Source organism: Dissoconium aciculare, assembly GCF_010015565.1.
Source record: "Dissoconium aciculare CBS 342.82 unplaced genomic scaffold K489scaffold_14, whole genome shotgun sequence".
NCBI classification, from domain to species: domain Eukaryota; kingdom Fungi; phylum Ascomycota; class Dothideomycetes; order Mycosphaerellales; family Dissoconiaceae; genus Dissoconium; species Dissoconium aciculare.
This window is the reverse complement of record NW_022984964.1, coordinates 463,326-481,321: the sequence shown is the minus strand read 5'-3', so window position 1 is coordinate 481,321 and position 17,996 is coordinate 463,326. Positions and strand designations below refer to the sequence as shown.

At 52.3% G+C, this 17,996-nt stretch overlaps 6 protein-coding genes across 6 annotated transcripts; 3 read left to right on the top strand and 3 right to left on the bottom strand.

Moving 5' to 3' along the window:
* Positions 1-126: 126 nt before the first annotated feature.
* K489DRAFT_434535 (Coatomer, gamma subunit) lies at positions 127-3,550 on the bottom strand. Its single transcript, XM_033608558.1, has 4 exons — positions 3,405-3,550; positions 3,026-3,336; positions 1,648-2,971; positions 127-1,588 (listed from the first exon to the last, which is right to left on the bottom strand). Exons 1-4 carry the CDS (start codon positions 3,475-3,477, stop codon positions 522-524), a joined length of 2,775 nt encoding a protein of 924 aa, XP_033456253.1. The 5' UTR covers positions 3,478-3,550; the 3' UTR covers positions 127-521.
* A 188-nt stretch (positions 3,551-3,738) lies between these two features.
* On the top strand, positions 3,739-4,691 carry K489DRAFT_373666 (thioredoxin-like protein; the record flags this gene model as incomplete). The annotated part of the gene is made up of 4 exons (XM_033603444.1): positions 3,739-3,791; positions 3,877-4,059; positions 4,118-4,476; positions 4,534-4,691. The coding sequence occupies 4 exons, from the start codon at positions 3,739-3,741 to the stop codon at positions 4,689-4,691; spliced, it is 753 nt and encodes a 250-aa protein (XP_033456252.1).
* A 1,325-nt stretch (positions 4,692-6,016) lies between these two features.
* Positions 6,017-8,242, top strand: K489DRAFT_404438 (SET domain-containing protein; the record flags this gene model as incomplete). Its single annotated transcript, XM_033607120.1, has 1 exon — positions 6,017-8,242. The coding sequence occupies one exon, from the start codon at positions 6,017-6,019 to the stop codon at positions 8,240-8,242; it is 2,226 nt and encodes a 741-aa protein (XP_033456251.1).
* Positions 8,243-9,168: 926 nt separating this feature from the next.
* On the bottom strand, positions 9,169-11,008 carry K489DRAFT_326315 (aspartyl-tRNA synthetase; the record flags this gene model as incomplete). The annotated part of the gene is made up of 2 exons (XM_033601896.1): positions 9,169-10,432; positions 10,512-11,008. The coding sequence occupies 2 exons, from the start codon at positions 11,006-11,008 to the stop codon at positions 9,169-9,171; spliced, it is 1,761 nt and encodes a 586-aa protein (XP_033456250.1).
* Positions 11,009-11,571: 563 nt separating this feature from the next.
* K489DRAFT_373663 (RPE65-domain-containing protein) lies at positions 11,572-14,127 on the bottom strand (the record flags this gene model as incomplete). Its single annotated transcript, XM_033603443.1, has 1 exon — positions 11,572-14,127. The coding sequence occupies one exon, from the start codon at positions 14,125-14,127 to the stop codon at positions 11,572-11,574; it is 2,556 nt and encodes an 851-aa protein (XP_033456249.1).
* A 1,283-nt stretch (positions 14,128-15,410) lies between these two features.
* Positions 15,411-17,994, top strand: K489DRAFT_384125 (terpenoid synthase). The gene is made up of 2 exons (XM_033605784.1): positions 15,411-15,754; positions 15,896-17,994. Exons 1-2 carry the CDS (start codon positions 15,732-15,734, stop codon positions 17,862-17,864), a joined length of 1,992 nt encoding a protein of 663 aa, XP_033456248.1. The 5' UTR covers positions 15,411-15,731; the 3' UTR covers positions 17,865-17,994.
* The last annotated feature ends 2 nt before the right edge of the window (positions 17,995-17,996 follow it).

Genomic DNA, 17,996 nt, shown 5'->3' with positions numbered 1-17,996 from the left:
CGATGCGCGGGAGAGAAAAGCGCATATGAGATCTCCAGGCATTGCCCCGCGCTTTGGCTGCAAGTCTGATGAGAGGGAAAGTGGTTGTTCAGGCGGCATTGGCGGGCCAGACCTCGGGATTTTAACCGATGGGCCGAGGAGCTGGGCGGTGCATCACCAACATTTCCCTTCCCTTTATTCCGTCGTACAGTTTATACACATTTTATACATTTCATTATGACAAATCCTTCATTCCTGGCCGCATGCAATGCCAGAAATCATACACGTACTGGTGGGAGAAATGGTTGGAGAAGATTCACCGATGTATGAAAGAAGAATCGGCGGGAAATGGCTCTCTCGACAGAGCTGTCAAATCACGTCGCGCATGTCAACACGTCCCATCAAAGAAATATCAACACGCGCGTGTTACAGTGTCGTAATTCGGTGTTCCATCACTCATGATCGCTGCCAAGGATAGTGGAATAAACGGATTTCTTTTTCGTGATTCTACATCCACCGTCCCATCAAAGCAAAGATCCAAATCACGCCACGCTGGCAACCACCAATGTTGCCAATCCCTCCTCCTCACTCCGCGCTGTAATCTTGACAGTGACGCCAGTCTTGGCCGAGTAGGCCATCCGAATGGTGCTGGCCACCTTGCCACCCGTGACTGATTTGCCGTAGAGCTTGAGGGTATGTGTGCTGGCGGAGAGGGTAACCTCGGAGCCTTCCAGAGGCTGCATTGCCAATGTCTTGACGAGGTTCTCGACGGCGTCGCCAATGCTCTTCGCGTTGGAGAGCTGCAGGGTTTCAGAAGCCTCCTCGCTGTCGGGAAGACCGGACCAGATGTTGTCGAAGCTGCCGGCGAATGCCGGGACCACGTAATCTGCGCCAGTGAGATCGAGGTCCTCGCACTGGTAGTCATCCTCGTATCCGCCCTCCTCGGGTTCTGATGTGGCCGGATCAATCTCCTTGAGGGTGAACTTGAGAGTGTTCGTGAACGAAGCCGCGACAAATGAAGGTTCGGCCGGTCGTGAGAACGAAACGTAAACAGTACCAGTCTCCTCTGCCTTGAGTTGGGGGACAGGGATGATGAAGCCGTCATCTTCCAATGCAGACTCCTCTCCGTCCTCATCGGGGTTAAGATTGCACAAGACGGATACGTCGGCAAGCACATAGTCCGAAAGAGTGTTCTTGATATCGTATTGCACGACAATGTGCTCCTTGAACAAGTGCTTGATGGCTGCCACGTCGTACTCGGTGCCAGTCTCGGTGAGAGCGGTGGGTGCGCTGCTTTTGAGCACAGGGCCATATGATGAGAATTCCGGGATCGCTTGCAATTGCTGGGCATATTTCTGGGTCGCGACGGTCGCATTCGCAGCTGCATCGGCGGCTGATGCCTTGTCGGCCTTTTTCGGACCAAGCGAAGGAGCTTTGAGAGTAGGAGTCGCCGTCGTGAGCTTGCGTGTTCGGTCCTCTGCAAGAGATTGCTCGCGGGTGACGATTGGCACGTTGGAGAAGTCGAATGGGTTTGCGAATGCCTCTGCGCTTCCGCCGTTGACGTAGTGTGCAAGCTGGTCTTCGAGAATAGGCAAAGAAAACATTGAATCTGGACGGGGGATGAGAAGTCAGTAAAAGATCGCAGGGTTTGTTCACCGTGACGCTCACCATTCCGGATGAATTTGCCAGCAACTTCATCGTCTTTCTCCTTCATCAAACGCAAGTTCAACGCTGCTCGGTCGCGAACTTCGTCATCAGTGTCATCAAGGCAGCGCGAAAGAAGAACATTGACGCTACGCTTCACTTCGGGGTCCTTCTGGCCAACGCCAAACTTGGCAAGTGCAGTCACAGCAGCCGCTCGTACAATGGCATTCTCTAACACGACTCGGTTGTAGATGTAGCGAATGTATTTCGTGGGCTGTGCAGTCTTGGGGCCTTCCATGCCGAGCAGGTGAAGAATGCGCACGGCAAGCTTGGTGAACTCGCAGTCCTCGATGAACTCGCACAGATGCGCGAGAGCTTCCTCTTTGCTGTCGGGCACAAATTTGATCAAGTCGAACATCGCTTCAACCACGCTTCGCTTGAAGTCGTAGCCGCCTTCGTCCCGGAGCACTCCGGAGAGGAAAGCGAGCATCCGAGCCTGTTTCGAAGGGAATTTGATACATAGCGTCCGGATCGCCTCGACAATTGTGACTTTGAACTCGTCGGTAATGTCGGACATGAAGGTGCTGATCTGAGTCATGAGGCGATCCACGGACGACTCGTTTCCGGTCTTGAGAAGAGTAGTGACGGCGAAGGTTGCGATAGAGCGGTTGGAATTGGAGATGAGCGACTCAATGTCGGGATTGCATTGTCGCACGGCTTCCGGCTTGAAAGACGCAAATTGGTGGAGGATGCGGATAGCAGCGAATTTGGTGACCGCACGAGGCGAAGTAAGGAAGAGTTGAAGGACGTGGATCGCTTGGCTGACTTCAGCGTCGGTCAGGTCATGCATCTCACAGATCGCTTTGGCGGCTTCGAAGTTGACCATCTCGCTCTTGTCACGGAGCCACTCATCCAAAAGCTTCATCATCGGCTTTCGTAGACTAGGTTCATCTTCAGCCAACTTCGCAGCTAATCGGACCAACATGACGCGAGCAGCCGCAGATTTGACTACACCTGGAGCGCTGTATTGTTGCACCATCTTCACCAAAGCCATGCGATCGTGACTCCGCATCTGATACAGCAGTCCAATGGCGTGGTATTGAGTCATGAAGTTGGTGTTGGCGGCAGCCATCTGTGCCCCACCAGAGCCTCCAAAACCCAAGCTGAATCCGCCAGATGATTTTGTCGAAGACGCAGCTTCCTGGGTCTCGCTCTGCCACCTTCTCACAATATCCCGAGCAATGGGTAGCAAATGGTAAGATGAGACGAGTGCGGCGGAAGATACTGAAGGGGTTTTGTCCACGATAGCAGTCTTGATGTTCCTTTCAATTGCTTGCACAGTTGAGGCCTGCATCATCTCTGTTAGTATCTCAGTCCCATCTGCGCCGAATGCTCATCTTACATCTATTATGCGACACAACGCACGAATGGCATTGGCCCTGTAAACCACATCGCTTCCAACTGCCGTGTCTTTCATGATACTGCTTGTGACCATTATAACATCCTCTGCCGTATTCGCGAGCTCTTTGATAACCAAGTATACCATCTGCCGGAGCGCTGCATCTTTGTTTTGGAAGAGCTTTGAAATGCCGAAGAAAAGGGAGGTCGCTTCGTTGGTCGGGAACTTCTCTCCGGTGAACAGCAGTAGAGAAATCTTTGTCAGGAGGATCCGACATTTTCGTGGGGAGACAGGCGATGTGTTGAAGACTCGGGCTACAATTATTCCAACACCGGGTCAGCGCATTGCCGTGGAGGAGATACCATGCAATTCCAATGCTTACCTTCCTGGAAGACCGATGTTCGGTCAACCTTGAGGATCCCAGTCTCATCCTCGTCTTTCTTGTTGAGACTCATATCGGCGATGCGTTGCTCCTATTGGAGCGACATTCAAGATGTTCCTTGAAAGGGTCGTCGTCTCAAGATGGGGTTCCACGCAGGGCTAACGTGAATTCAAGCGGGCAACGTTGCCGCTACTTCGCCAAGACCTAAAGCCAGACTGCGCGGCTCTATTCCGCTTTAAGTAAAGATATATATATATTCAGGCATCAAAATTGGAAAAGCATCGCCAACAATATCTTGCGTCTTCGGGATTTCCATAATAGAAGAATCGCAAATATGGATATGCCAGTGAACGTTCCCGTTGATGATCCGAACGCGGACACAGAATGGTGGGTCCGAATTTACAAGATGCGTTTACAATCATCACATCAATACTCGTTCTCTCCCCACGCTGTTGCTGAGTCCTTGGCTCAGGAACGACATTCTGCGCAAACATGGTGTGATACCTGAGAAACCTCCGTCTCCAACACCCATGATCGAGGAGGCGATTCTTGAAGCCAGGCGACTTGCACATGAGAATCGACTTGAAGGAAAAGATCTCGATGAACTTGACGAATTAGAAGATGAGGAGGACGAGGCTTTTCTCGATCAGTATCGGTTTGTAATTGCCAGGACTATTGGTGATCACTTGAGCGATGATTTGACGGAGATTTAGAAAGAAACGTATGGACGAGCTCGCTTCCTTGCAAGCCGCCAGCGTTCACAATCAGGTATATCCGGTTCAAAAGCCGGAGTATTCGAGAGAAGTAACAGAAGCTTCAAATCAGACATTCGTCCTGGTGCTTCTTACATCCTCGAGTGGAACAAATGAAGAATCAAGACTCTTGATCGAAGTCTGGCGAGAGTCAGCACGCAAATTCGGCGAACTTAAGTTCTGCCAAATGCAAGCCAATTTGTGCATCGATGGCTACCCAGACCGCAACACTCCAACGGTCCTGATTTACAAGGATGGACAGATAGTCAAGCAGATCGTCACACTACGAGACTTGCGAGGATTGCAGACTGGGTTGCAGGGTTGGTCTTGATGCAACGACATGAGACCGGATGCAGACAACTGACCGCAATTCACAGATATTGAAAAGGTCTTAACCGAGATCGGTGCCGTGAAGCACGGTGACTCTCGACTCGCGAATCGTCCTTATGGTCAAGGAGACGCACCTGAAAGAAGCAAGACGATACGGTCCAGTACAAAAGCTCATGTCGACGACGAAGATAGTGATTGGGATTGAGACCGTCATTGGGATCGCGAGTATCCTCTTCAAGCCAATTTACGAATTAGGGGAAGCCGGAAGAAACTATCTTACGCGCCGACATTACATCAGCCATTGCACCACCTCTCAACACGTTGAGGCCCGGGCTCACTGGGGTTTAGGGTTGACTTTTGACCTAGGGTTATGCCGACCTCAGTCCTTCCCAATGCCCAGCGATGCTCGGTTTTCTATGCGTGACATTACTGAATGTGATTCGTTTGAGGATATTTAAGTCTAATGACAGGAACACCAATGATTTCATGCTAGGTGTGATGCCCATTCAAGCATGTACGGACGTGCAAGGATCCTACGAGTCGCACGGTGACACTTGCGGGTGCGTGTCCGAGGCAAGTCCCAACTCCGTGGATGTTTGTACGCTTACCACCTGCTTTCATACCGTTCCGCAGTTCGTAAACGGGATATGAAACACATGGTGTTCAGCACAAGGAAACATTTCGCAAATACAGGGATCGGTTACAAACAGAGCATCTCGATGACTAATCCGACACTTGCTACTTCGATGCAGCGTGGGATCTCCGAACAGGCAGAAGCTTGACGTGTGAGAGTCTTGGGCTGGCGCTCACTGCCAACATGAATACGGACCTGATAGTGAGATATACATGCCACGCTCGAGGCGAGCTCGTATGCTGGATTGCACTCCCTTGAGCTTGATAGCCGCCGCCGAAGCATGTAGCGGTACGACGATGTTAATTGCGAACATTGTATATTCCGACGATTGGGAGCTGTCTATGTCGTGACGTGCGTGACCATAGAAGCAGATGTAAGGTCCATCACGCACTGAAATGGTGAGCACGCGATGTCCTCTCGTCCAGGTATCTGCATGTTGACTTGTTTATGGAACTTCGTCAGTCATTTTGACAGCTTTGTAGAGGTCCGGTCAATTTGCTCTCGGTATGCACAAATGAAAATCGATATGTGGAGCATTATGTTATTATTGTTTTGTTGTACATGTGCTCGCATTAGCTTCACGCGCGGGCTGATTGGTCGATCCTGAGCCGTTCGTCCCTCACCTGCATCGCGTACTTTTTATGTGTAGACGCGCCTTCACGTGTGAACTCCCACCCTCGCCCAACCTCAATCTCTCCACTATTTCTACATTTCCCAAACATCTTTAATTTGTCCCTTGAGACGCGACAACACAATTTACGCTTCACAATACCGATCAAATCAACACGAACAATTACATTCCGCGATCGACTTAGTAATAACGCGTATGCGCGTCCCGCCTCTGAAAGTGCTATTCTGATATCGCGACTGTTATATACGACTTCACGAGCCTGATCATGTCGCGTTCTCCTTCGCCGTCCACCAATTCCTCTTCGGCGCTTTCGAACATCGATGTCGCAGTGACTGCCGCCGACGCGTACCCTGTGCCAGCTTCAACTCCTCCTACCAGTATCTCCGATGTACGAAGCGTACCTAGCCCTCTAAAGGAGACCGAGGAAACTCCAACCGATATACGACCTCGCCGAAGCAGGGCAGGACCTACGACATACAATCTTACGCACTTAGGAAATGCTCAGCTGAGTCGGAAGCGGATTCACGAAGATGGAGATGAACATATGCCTGGCAAAGAGAACGCGCCTCGCAAGGTTGCGAGGACGAAAAAAGAGCAGAACGCTACAAGCGGTGCCAAAGCAACTGCAGAGTCAGCGCTGCTGCCTAACATGATGAAGAAGCTGAAAAGCGCGGGATCATTCCTGGAGGTTAAAAGTGAGGACCTTCTGAGGGCCATTGGATTTGGAGAGGCCAAGAAGAAAGCTTCAAAGCCCAAGGCGAAGCAACCTAAAATTCTTCGGGAGCTGGATACGGGCACGCGTGGTGTGCTAGATGAGTTAGACCTCGATGTATCATTTCCCGCCCCTGGCGCAGAACGACCGAGCAAACGAGCAAAGAAAGCATCGGCGATCAAGGAGGAACCAATCATTATGCCAATGGCAGCCCCACGTGGTCCTCTTCAGAAGACTTCGGACGGCAAGCGCGTCAAGAAATGGCTGGAAGCGGGACTTTACGTCGGTCAAGACGAGAACATAGACCCCGTCCGTCTCCACAAAAAGCCGGCGAGCGCAACTACCACGGAGAGCGACACTCCTGTCAACCGGAGAACTTTCATGCCTCTTCCGATGTTCAGCTACTTGGAATGCAGCCGCGATTTTACTATTCCATATGACATCTATGCGCCATCTCTCAAGAAGGGTGACGAGAGGCCAAAGGATTGGCACAAAATCAACCGCAACCGTTTGGTTGGCGAGGCCAAAGATCTTTGGGAGAAGCCTGATCCTTTGCCACTTTCAGTGTGTGTCTGTCCGGAGCCTGCACGCGGCGAGCAAGGTTGTGGAGACGATTGTCTCAACCGTGTCATGCAATATGAGTGTAATGCACAGAATTGCTGCCTGAGCGAAGCGCAATGCGGGAACCGTGCCTTTATCGAGCTCTCTCAGCGCATCAAGAAAGGTGGCGCATTTGATATTGGTGTCGAGGTCAAGAAAACAGAGAACCGCGGATTTGGCATCCGTGCTGTACGTGCTTTCCTTCCGGGACAAATCATTATGGAGTACACCGGAGAGATTATTTCCGAAGGAGAATGCCAACGACGCATGCGTGAGGACTACAAAGACAAGGCATGCTACTATCTCATGGAGTTGGAGCGTAACCTGGTCATCGACGGTACCAAGGGTAGCATGGCTCGCTTCATCAATCACTCTTGCGACCCCAATTGTGAAGTTCGCATGGTCAAGGTAAATGGAACTCCGCGCATGGCTGTCTACGCCGGTGATGCGGGCATCATGACCGGTGAAGAGCTCACCTACGACTACAACTTTGACAACTTTGGTGAAGTGCGGCAAAATTGCTACTGCGGCGCCTCCAACTGCCGAGGCTTCCTGAGCAAGCGACTGAATGCCACGGAACAGAAGAAGCAAGCCAAAGCGGAGGAAGAGCGTCGTCAGAAGGCTGCCATTGCGGCGCAGAAAGCTGCCGAGCGTGAAGCCAATAAGAAGCAGGTGAAGCAGTCTCGCGGCAGTGGCTGGCGCGGCTGGGTCGCCATCGATGATGCAGAAGTTAAGGAACAGCTCAAGGCGGAGAAGCGCGCTCGCGAAGAAGCCGCACAAACGTCGTCTCGTGCGCTACGTCTCGCACAACGACGCGATGCCACATCACCTGCGAAGTCTTCCCGCAAGGCCAAGGATGATCCCAACCGGCGCAAAACCATCGGCTCACTGCGCGAGCATGCCGCCAAGGACATCGATGTCGAGGCGGAGAAGCCGGCGACTGCGACTGCGAGTAAGAAACGTCGTCGGGAGACCGATATTATGCCTGCCACGTCGTCTTCGTCAACCACGACCACGAAGAAGACGACTACCACATCCTCCTCCAAATCCACCATCACGACCGTCACATTGAGCATTGAAGAGATTGAGATCCATCAACATGAGGCGAAGAGGGGCAAACTGCCGCAGCGCTCGATGAAGTTGAAGCAGAGTCTACTCAATTTCAAGAAGGTCGATTAGACTCAACGTCATTCAATTTACGATCCGAAAAGGACGAAGGGATGGGACTCAGACTTTTCTTGCAGTGGATATATCTCATCTGGGAATCCCCATCACTCATTCAACTTTCATGTCAAGCATTCATCTCTTGTCACAACATTTTTTCCTCTATTTTTTGCATTGGATAGGCGAGGGCGAGAAATTTCAACATTGTCATTATTTTGATTATTACTACTTTTACTTTCACTGTGGGATGGGGACCGAGGAGGGACGTACACAAGGCAAGATTCCTATCACATTGACTATCATTGCAAAGCGCAAGAGTGCAAGCGAGAGAAGAATTTGTCATAGTTTTCAGGAACGGCCAACTCTTTGAATATCTGAAGAGTCGCCCTCTGCGCTAGCTCTGCCAAGATGCTGCCTTTGCTCCCAGATCGTCGTCTATTGCGCAACTGTCGCAAGATCAGTCCTCCTCGCACAGCGCTAAAGTAAATTCCACAATGAAATCGATTCGTCGCGACTTGCTTCCGTCTTTCATTGAACTGAATTGACAAATTTCGACATGAGCAAGTCGTTGGTGTTTCTGTCACAACGTCACTTTTCAAACTGTCTAGGAAGGATCCCTCGTCGTCGGCAAAGAAAGGAGAGGGAGATCCATAGCAAATGAAGGCACCGACACCAGTTCTCGAGAAATGACCGGATGAGCCGTGCCCTGTCTCTCCTATGCTCAATGCCTGCTGCTACCAGGTTTTTTCTGTCCGCCCTTTCCCAGAAGGGTCCCTCGTACGAAAGAGAGGAGCAGGAATTGAATGGTGGACAGAAGTACAGAGAGGCGAGGTCAGAGGCCAAAAAGTGAAATTTTTCACCTCCGTGGAGAAATTTGAATTTCGTATTACTTGTTCTACATCTCCTTCATTTCACATGACCGCCCAGCGGGTCAAGCTCAATTAAGGGATCAACCTCGACGGGTCGCGAGGATACAGCGACGCGAGACGGATATTCGGGAGGCCCAGGTACAACATGACGATTCTCTCCAATCCGATACCACCACCCGCATGTGGCGGGCAACCATATCGGAACGCATTGACATAGTCCCTGAGTCCATCGCTCTGCGGGTCGACGGGAGTGACGTGCTCACGCATGCGCTTCTCGAGGTATGTCGCATTGTGGATACGCTGAGCACCGGACATGATCTCCTGGCCGCGCATGAAGAAATCGTAGGAGTTTGAGTAGCCGGCGTTAGGGTCCTTCGGGTCGTAGTTGGCCTGGGATTCCTTCGAGGGCATGGTATAGAAGGGACGAATGGCGAGGGGGTATTGGTCGAGGACGTAGAAGTCAGAGCCGTATTTCTCGAGGACGAGGGCGCCAAGTTTCTTCTCTTGCGGGGTGGAGAGGTCGTCGAAATCGGCGACTTCTTCGCCGGCGTCGCGCAGCATTTGGATACCTTCTTTGAAATGCAGGCGTGGGACTTTGCCGGATTGGGGCAGTTTGAATTCTTCGACTTGGTAGACGCTGCGGACGAGTTCGGTCTCCTTGGCGTAGCGCGTGCGGAGACCCTCGAAGATGTGAAGCATGAGGTTTTCGATCAGCGTGACGACTTCGTGGTAGTGTTCCTCGAATGCCATTTCCAGATCGAGTCCGGTGAACTCTGTGAGATGTCGGGCAGTGTTGCTGTTCTCCGCGCGGAAAATGGGACCGATCTCCATGACTCGCTCGAATCGTGCAGCAATCATCATTTGCTTGTACAGTTGTGGTGATTGCGCGAGGTATGCTTTCGAGTTGAAGTATTTGACTTCGAAGACGTTGGCGCCACCTTCACTTGCAGCACCGAGGAGACGCGGCGAGTTCATCAGAAGGAAGCCGCGCTCGTCAAGGAATTCTGTAAAGAGCTTCTGCACGCCATATTTCACTTTGAAGATTGCGTGATTGAGGTTTGCTTTGAGATCGATTGTCCGGTTGGTGAGACGTGCATGGAGCGAGACAATGGGCTTTCCATCTTCTCGGACCGCGTTTTCTTCACCTTCGGCAGGGATCCGACCTTCTGCATCGGCGACTTGAAGTGGTAGTTGTGCATCTGCCTTGCACAGAATGTAGAGTTTGTTGACGTGGACCTCGAGATTCTGGATCGTCGTGCTCTTGACCGGTTCTCGCGGCTTACCAAGTCGACCATGGACGATAACCTCACTCTCTGTAGGGATGCTTCCAGCGAATCTGCATGAAGAGAAAACCAACTAGTCAGCATGATTTTCCAATGTCGTTCTTACCATGGTCCTGTGGAGGCTATACTCACTTGACCATCTGTCGACTCAACGTGTCGCTCGCCGCAACAACCGCCTGGATAGTACTATGCCCCTGAGCAAAAACCAAAAACGACAATTTGGCGCTCTGATTTCTCGCATTCTCCACTGCCGCTCTGAACACGACCTCCGGCCCAATTCCCGCAACTCCTTCTCCTCCTTCACCGCCAAAGTCCTTTCCATCATATTTCTCCCTCAAATCCTCCAACCGCCTGTGTTCAACGCCAGTGCTCTCCCGAATCATAGGCAATTCGCCATAGTTCTCGGCGCTGACATCGTTGGCTTCTGATTCCTTCTTACGTGCAGCTTCCTCGGCGGCGCGCTTGGCGGCTTTTTCGGCCTTTTCTTTCTCCTTGGCGAGTTTCTTCAATGCGGATTTTGATGGGCCCTTGTCTTCGCCTTCGGCAGCAGCGGCGGCGCCTTCGGTGGGAGGGGCGGCTGCGGCAGGGGCATCCTTGGGTCGTTCTGGGAGCGATTGTTCGTCCGCCATAATGCGTGGTGCTATGCAGAAGATTGACTTGGGATGTTGGATCTATTATCCGTTCAATGCTCAAGCGCGTATGACACACGATTGGAGATTTATTTATTGCCTCGCTTTCCAGTGGTGGTGGGGTAGCGGGGAGTCATCGTCGAAACATGAGTCGAAGGGTATGACATCAGGGGAAGGTCGGCCGAAAATTTCTCAATGGCTTGAATGCTGTGTTTATCACCACTACATCAGGACATTCCAAGGTTGTCCTTCTCCGTTCAAATACGCAACACGGGAAATCCAAGAGAAATTATCGTCAACGAGCGATTACCAGATGGATTGAAGGGTCTGACTTTCATCATTATCATTATAATGTCATTCTGCTATCGTAATTAATGCATATCTGTCTGGGTATATTAAATGCATAGTGATGATCATTTCTCAAGTTCTGTGTTTCCCTGTTATGCCTTTTGGAATAATGTGCTCCGTCGTCGATATTGTCTTTCTGCTTTCATGAAGCAGTCGTCTGACCGCCGTTTCCCTCATTCGAGGTTGTATCGTCACAATCGTGATCGATTCATTTTTCAACCCAGCATCTCCTCAACGCTGGCTCTGACCATACTCCACGCCTCGCCCATCCAGGACTTCTCGTCGTCTACACGGCGTGCATCGTCGATCGCAATCCGGAAGCTTTCCACGCCGCGTTGACTGTCGACCTCCTCCTTCCCAAACCAGGCGCCATGGAGACCATAAGGCACGCGCTGTGGCAGTCGTACACGTGCGATGAGAGTCTTCATATCACGTGCAGAGAGAACCCAGAGTTCGGAGTGGGCACGATGTGGAGAGGTGGCGGCGGGAGAAGAGAGGAGATCCGGGCTGGCCGCTGCAGATGGTAACGGAGGGAACGAAGCATCGTGAGCAGCAGGTGCGGTGTCCGAAGGAACGTCGCCGGAGGGAAGAAGTTGAGATTCGTCAAAGGCGTAGAATAGGAGATATCCGTCATCTTCGTAGTCGTCATCGTTGCTCTCCATCTGATACGATCTTGACGACGGGTTTTGAGAGGGCACGAAGCGCATTTCTTGTGCGAACCATCCGTCTGGCATTGTGAATACGCTGATGGGTTCTTTCTCCGCTGTCTGGGTTCCTGCTTCAGCTTCTTTTTGGCTTTGCAGCACTTCTCGCATACTCCTTGTGTCCACACATCCAGTGACACCACGTGGTGGGTTGGCTCTTCCTCGCCGAACCAGAATTCTTGCGTCGATCTTGACCAGAGCATCGATCTTGGTCGCTTTACCCAACGCAGCACTGAAACTCGCTGCGGTGGTCGTGCTGCAGCCATAGACGAAGCGAGCAGGATGCATTGCCTTCTTGGGCGCGACCGCAGGGAATTCGAACGGCAGCGCAGTGAGAGCGTACTGCTGAGTGATCTGGCCGGTAGATAAAGAGAACGAATATAGATAGAGGCGACACTCTTCACCTTCATCCTCGGCAGATGCCCCAGAGGATGAATACGGCACAAGGCTTGTGGTAGCTTCTAGCTCTGGCAGACTACTAGATCGGTGGAGAAGTGGTGCTGTGCTCTCGTCATCCATGCGTACCTTGTCGTGCTGTTCGTCCACCACGACTTCCTCGATAGTGTCGTCATACTTGCTGAAGAATGGCATGCGTTTCCTCTTTGCAACAGTCGCTACACGAGTGTTCCGCTTGACCACGGGCGGCGCGATATTGCCCGCTGCAAAGACTAGCGTTGCTGAGGTCAGGCGACAGGCAAGCATGTTCACCTCGACAACCTCGCCTGAAACAGTCGAGTTGTTATCTGACAAAGACCATTCGTCCATTGTCCGTTCTTGCACTTGTTCTGTCAGACGTAGCTGACGGCGTCGTTGCTGTGTCTCTCGTCGCTCCCATTGAGCTTGCCTCACATCCCAGCTATTTGCCGTGTGAAATATGCACGCAGCATCCGTCTCGAACCACTTGACAGATTGCGGGCTGTGTCTTGGAAAGACACCAAATCGTGCGGGCTGCGATGGGTCATAGCTCACCGGCGGCGCGCCACGGAGCTGGTTAGTCGGATCAAGTGAGAGTGGTAGGTCCATAATGATAGTATGAAGAGCAGAGACGCCAAAGTCGTGCATCATCTTCGCAGACTTGACACCGGGTACAGCTGCGTTGATGATCCTCTTCGATGGAAGCAGCGTCGAGTAGGCTGACTTCTCAGAGTCGATGTTTGATGATGATGTTGGTCCAGCAGGAGGAACGACGCTGTACTGCACATATGGTGGCGCGAAGCAGGAGTGGAACATGATCATCTCGTTTGTTGCCGGATCGACGCGAGGATGTGCCGTGGTCCACTCGCGCATGAAACCCAGTAGACCTCCGCTGTCCCCACCCAGGACTTTGCCATCTGTAGCTGCAGAAGCGGCTTGTCGCTCTTTCGCAGGCTCCCCTTCTGCTGAGGTACCATCATACCAGCCCACCGTTTCTAGGCCTGGCAATTGAATCCGCATCGGCGGCCCACTCTCACATGTTGCCAAAGCCCGGCCATCGTGGTAGACCACATTCGTATTCGCAACACTTATCTTCTTGATGGCCTGGCGGGAGCCTGGCAGATTTGACAGAAGCACAAGTAGCAGTGTGCGGAATATGGCGAGAGTGATGCGGATGAAGCTGGCGAGTGGATTTACCAGAGTAGCGATGGAAGGTAGGATAGGCGTTTTTAGCCTTGGAGAGGTGATCGCGGATCGATAGAGATCAGTCTGCACAAAGGCGTTGACGAATTCTGGAATGATTTCTCCAGTCTCTGAATGTTCCCGGAATGAAACGCCGGAGAGCATGCCATCACCGTCGAACCAATGCGCGTCACGACCCAAGTCGTCATTTGTCACCGGGTTGCTGCCATTGCGCACATATTCTCCGCCAGCCAACTCTTTAGGGATTTGTCCGATATAGGTGCACGGTGTGAGGGGGAGAGTCTGGTAAATTGGTGCGAAATTGCCGCTGAGGTAAGGATGTTGCGGTTGGGGTGTCGGGAGGATATGATCAAGAGCCGCAGCACTCGTTGCCCTCTTTCGTTTCTGTCCCGCCTTGGCTGGAAGGATAGACTGGTGTGAGGGAGGAAGCGGGCTCAACGAGGTGGCCATGATATTTGTCGGGTTGTGGTCAAGCCGTAGTCAGACTGGCAGAATGCAACAGAGTCGGAGAGGTCGCCAGATTGATGGTCAGTCGACCGTCATTCGGGAGTATTGATCTTGCTAGCAGTGACAGAAGGTGGTTGTCTATGTCAAAGCTGAGAGAGTTGATGGCCTTGCTTGAGCTGTCATCGCACGGACGACTCAGCAGCGGACTGAAGCAGGCACAGTGAAGCTAGATACAGTAGCCTTGAAAGCAGAGGACTGCAATGACAATGGCACTGCCCGGGTGTTTTCACATGTCAAAACGAGCGACGATGTTCGCCGGAAGGTGTATCGCGATCAGTGACGACAGTCACGGCTGGTTGGGAAAGGTACGGGCAGTAGTGTCATTTCCTGGTCACTTTCCGAGTCATGGACAATGCTCGGGTGGAGCATACAACAATCGGGCGAGACGCGAACATGGAAAGATGTGGGAACAGTGGAGTCTAACCACGACTGTCGCCACTGTGAGAATAGAGATCCATTGACGGGAGGGAGTGGGAAGACGAGAACCTTGGAATTGAACGAGTAGTCCGTCTCTTCGGCTGCGGGCATTGAGGCTCCGTCCAACCGCCGCCGCCGCATGATGCTGGTGACGTGAGAGGAGGAATTTTACGTGAGACGACACCACATCACGATGACAGTATTCGGGAACTCGGGACCGAAGTAATCGCGAGTTCGCCGTCCCAACATGATTATCACACTGTTTACGATCATGACGGGGACAAGCGATACTGTAAGACAGCGCATTTGCCCGGGCGGATAAACGTGTGTGTGCAGCGGCGGAAACATGGGATATCCTGTACGAACAACCATCGCATGTGCACCTACATCACCACATTACCTGCAACCTTGGAAGCTGCTAAGAAAGTGCAGGTGAGCTCTGTCCGTGTGTCGGCATGACATCATTCATATGCAATACTCGAGCGCAAGTACCATCATCAGTGATCTCCCGCGGCATGCCCGGCCAGAGCCGATGAGCTTTCGAGGTCCCGTGCGCAGAAACAGACTCTGTTCACTGTTAGCGGCCACTAGTGCGGTTTCTCCATCGCCAGATCGCTCCACGACTTTTGACTTGCAAGTTCGCTGCTGTCCTGCATGACATCGCCCCGTCACGAACGGTCCCACCGCCAACGCGTTCTCACGTGATATCAGACATCCGGCTGTGCGCGGCAGATCTTGCCCTCTGGAAATCGACGCTGGAGATTGTGTTCATGCCTGAGGCTCTCCGCATTGGCCCAATTCCAGAACGACACGTCCTCATCTATTCGCGCCCAGGTTGCTGTGATGAAGCCCATCTCGTTCTGATGGGCGGCGTTTGGCGACCTCTATGACTCGAGATTATTGCTGAAGACAAGAGAAACGGTTTGCGACTACTCTTTGTTGAATAACAGTGTGCCGCTACTCTTTCTTTGTTGAAGCGCAAGATTATGCCGACACCCTGGTCTGAGTGTGCTTCGTCTCAAGATCGCCAACAATCGCGCGGGTGTGACCATCTACCTAGCACACGCATGCACTTCCGCCGACGCTGCTAGAGCCTGCGATCAACGACTCCTCAGACCAACTCGCCCAACATGGGTTACGACTATGCCTGGGTGTATGTTCTCTCTCCAATATACCCAACCGATTAACAGTGAAAACAATGTCCCTTGCACTCCTGCGTGGTCCTCGTCTCCCTCGGGACAAGTCATCGTGATGAATGCAACATGCCGCGAACTGATTGACTGATTTTCAATAGACATCTTACCTATAATATCCCACCTGCTATCATTTTGACCGCTCTTTACTTTCCTCTATTCACAAAACTAGACCTCTACAAGCTCGTCTTCCTAATCACCATTGCCGTTGTCTCGACCATTCCTTGGGACAGCTACTTGATTCGTACCGGAGTATGGACTTATCCATCTCATGTTATCATCGGTCCTACGCTCTACGACATCCCTTATGAAGAAGTGTTCTTTTTCGTCATTCAAACATTCAACACGACCCTGCTGTATCTAATTCTCAGCAAGCCTGTCCTCAAGGAAATCTACCTCGTCCGAGAGGCCAAATCTGCCGGATTAGCCCAAGCATGGAAGCTAGTACGAATCGGAGGGCAGATCGCTCTGGGTCTTGGAATCCGTCAGGGCATTCTGTTCATTCAAGCAAATGGCAAATACACCTATCTCGGATTGATTCTCGTTTGGGCACTGCCCTTCCTCCTCCTGCTATGGAGTCTAGCATATCAATTCATCATTGGGCTACCCCTGGCGACGACACTGCTTCCCATCGCTCTGCCAACCTTGTATCTTTGGATCGTTGACACGCTTGCTCTTCAGCGCGGAACCTGGGTCATCTCTACTGGCACCAAGACCGGTTTCAATCTCTGGCCACATCTCGAGATTGAGGAGGCTATATTCTTCCTCCTCACAAACTGTTTAATCGTGTTTGGACTACTTGCATTCGACAATGCACTCGCGGTGTTGAACGCGTTTCCCGCACATTTCCGACGAGTTCCTTCCTTGCCTTCTCCGGCACTCTTGGTACAGGCCCTCCTTCTGCCATCCTCCGCATACGATGAGGAACGTCTTCAGGGCCTCAACCAGGCTGTCAATCGTCTCGCAAAGAAATCACGCTCTTTTTACCTGGCATCGTCAACCTTCTCTGGTCGTCTACGTATCGATCTGATTCTACTTTACAGCTTCTGTCGCGTTGCCGATGATCTGATTGATGCAGCAGAGAGCCCAGATGCTGCACGTTTGTGGCTGGCCAAATTGCGGGAATTCTTGCGCCTGAGGTACGCCGGTGACATGGTTGATGCTAAAGGCAATGTCGTCACTGCACATGATCCCAACAATAGCCCTGCCGCACGCTTCGTGAGCCAAAACTTTCCACCACAAGTCGAGCTAGCTTTGTTACTCCTGCCGACCCAGAAGCTGGACCAGGAGCCCCTCGCAGAACTGCTCGAAGGATTCGACATGGATCTTGTCTTCACCGAAGATGCCACAACCTCGACCAAGAGCTCGAAGGGTGGCAAGGCCAATGGCAAGACTAAGTCAAGCGCGCCTGCTTCCGCCACCACGAAATATCGCACACCGATCTCTTCTGTCAAATCCCTCGATCTCTACGCTTCGCGCGTGGCTGGCACCGTCGCCATCCTCGTCATTCAGCTCGTCTTACACCACCACGCCAGCAATCCCGAGCTGCCCAAAGAAAAAGTCAAAGCCCTCCTCTCTGCCGGCCACGACATGGGTCTCGCCCTCCAATACACCAACATCGCACGGGACATCCGCGTCGACGCACAGAACGGCCGCTGCTACATCCCGCCAGAATGGCTCGCGGAAGTCAACCTCAAAGACGGCGGAGACGTCGTCAAAGGCTTCGCAGAGTCCGAGACGGAAAGCGATAGCTCGCCCGCGGAGACGATGGCCACCCTCGCGCCACTGCAAAGCTACCTCCTCACCCGCGCCTTTGCATTCTACAACCGGAGCGTGCCCGCGATAGAACAATTGCCGCGACCAGCGCGGGCGCCCATGCGCGTGGCGGTGGAGAGTTACATGCAGATTGGCCGAGAATTCAGAGCGAAGGAGAAGGCTCGTGGTGGGAAAGCGGTGACATTGGTCGATGCGAGCCGTGCGACGGTTCCGTTGGGACGCAGAGTGTTGGTGGCGTGGTGGGCGATGATGGGTCCTCGCAGGAGAGGCGGGTTGGGCTCAGGAGAGATCTAGTTTGATCATGGGTGTCAGGACCAGAGAGTGCTTTGACATTGAAGGTCTGGTATAGATGTAGATACGAGAGCAGTGGAAGATCAACATGTCTAGCATATATATCGTATGTTTTAATCGAGTTCGCAGCATCAA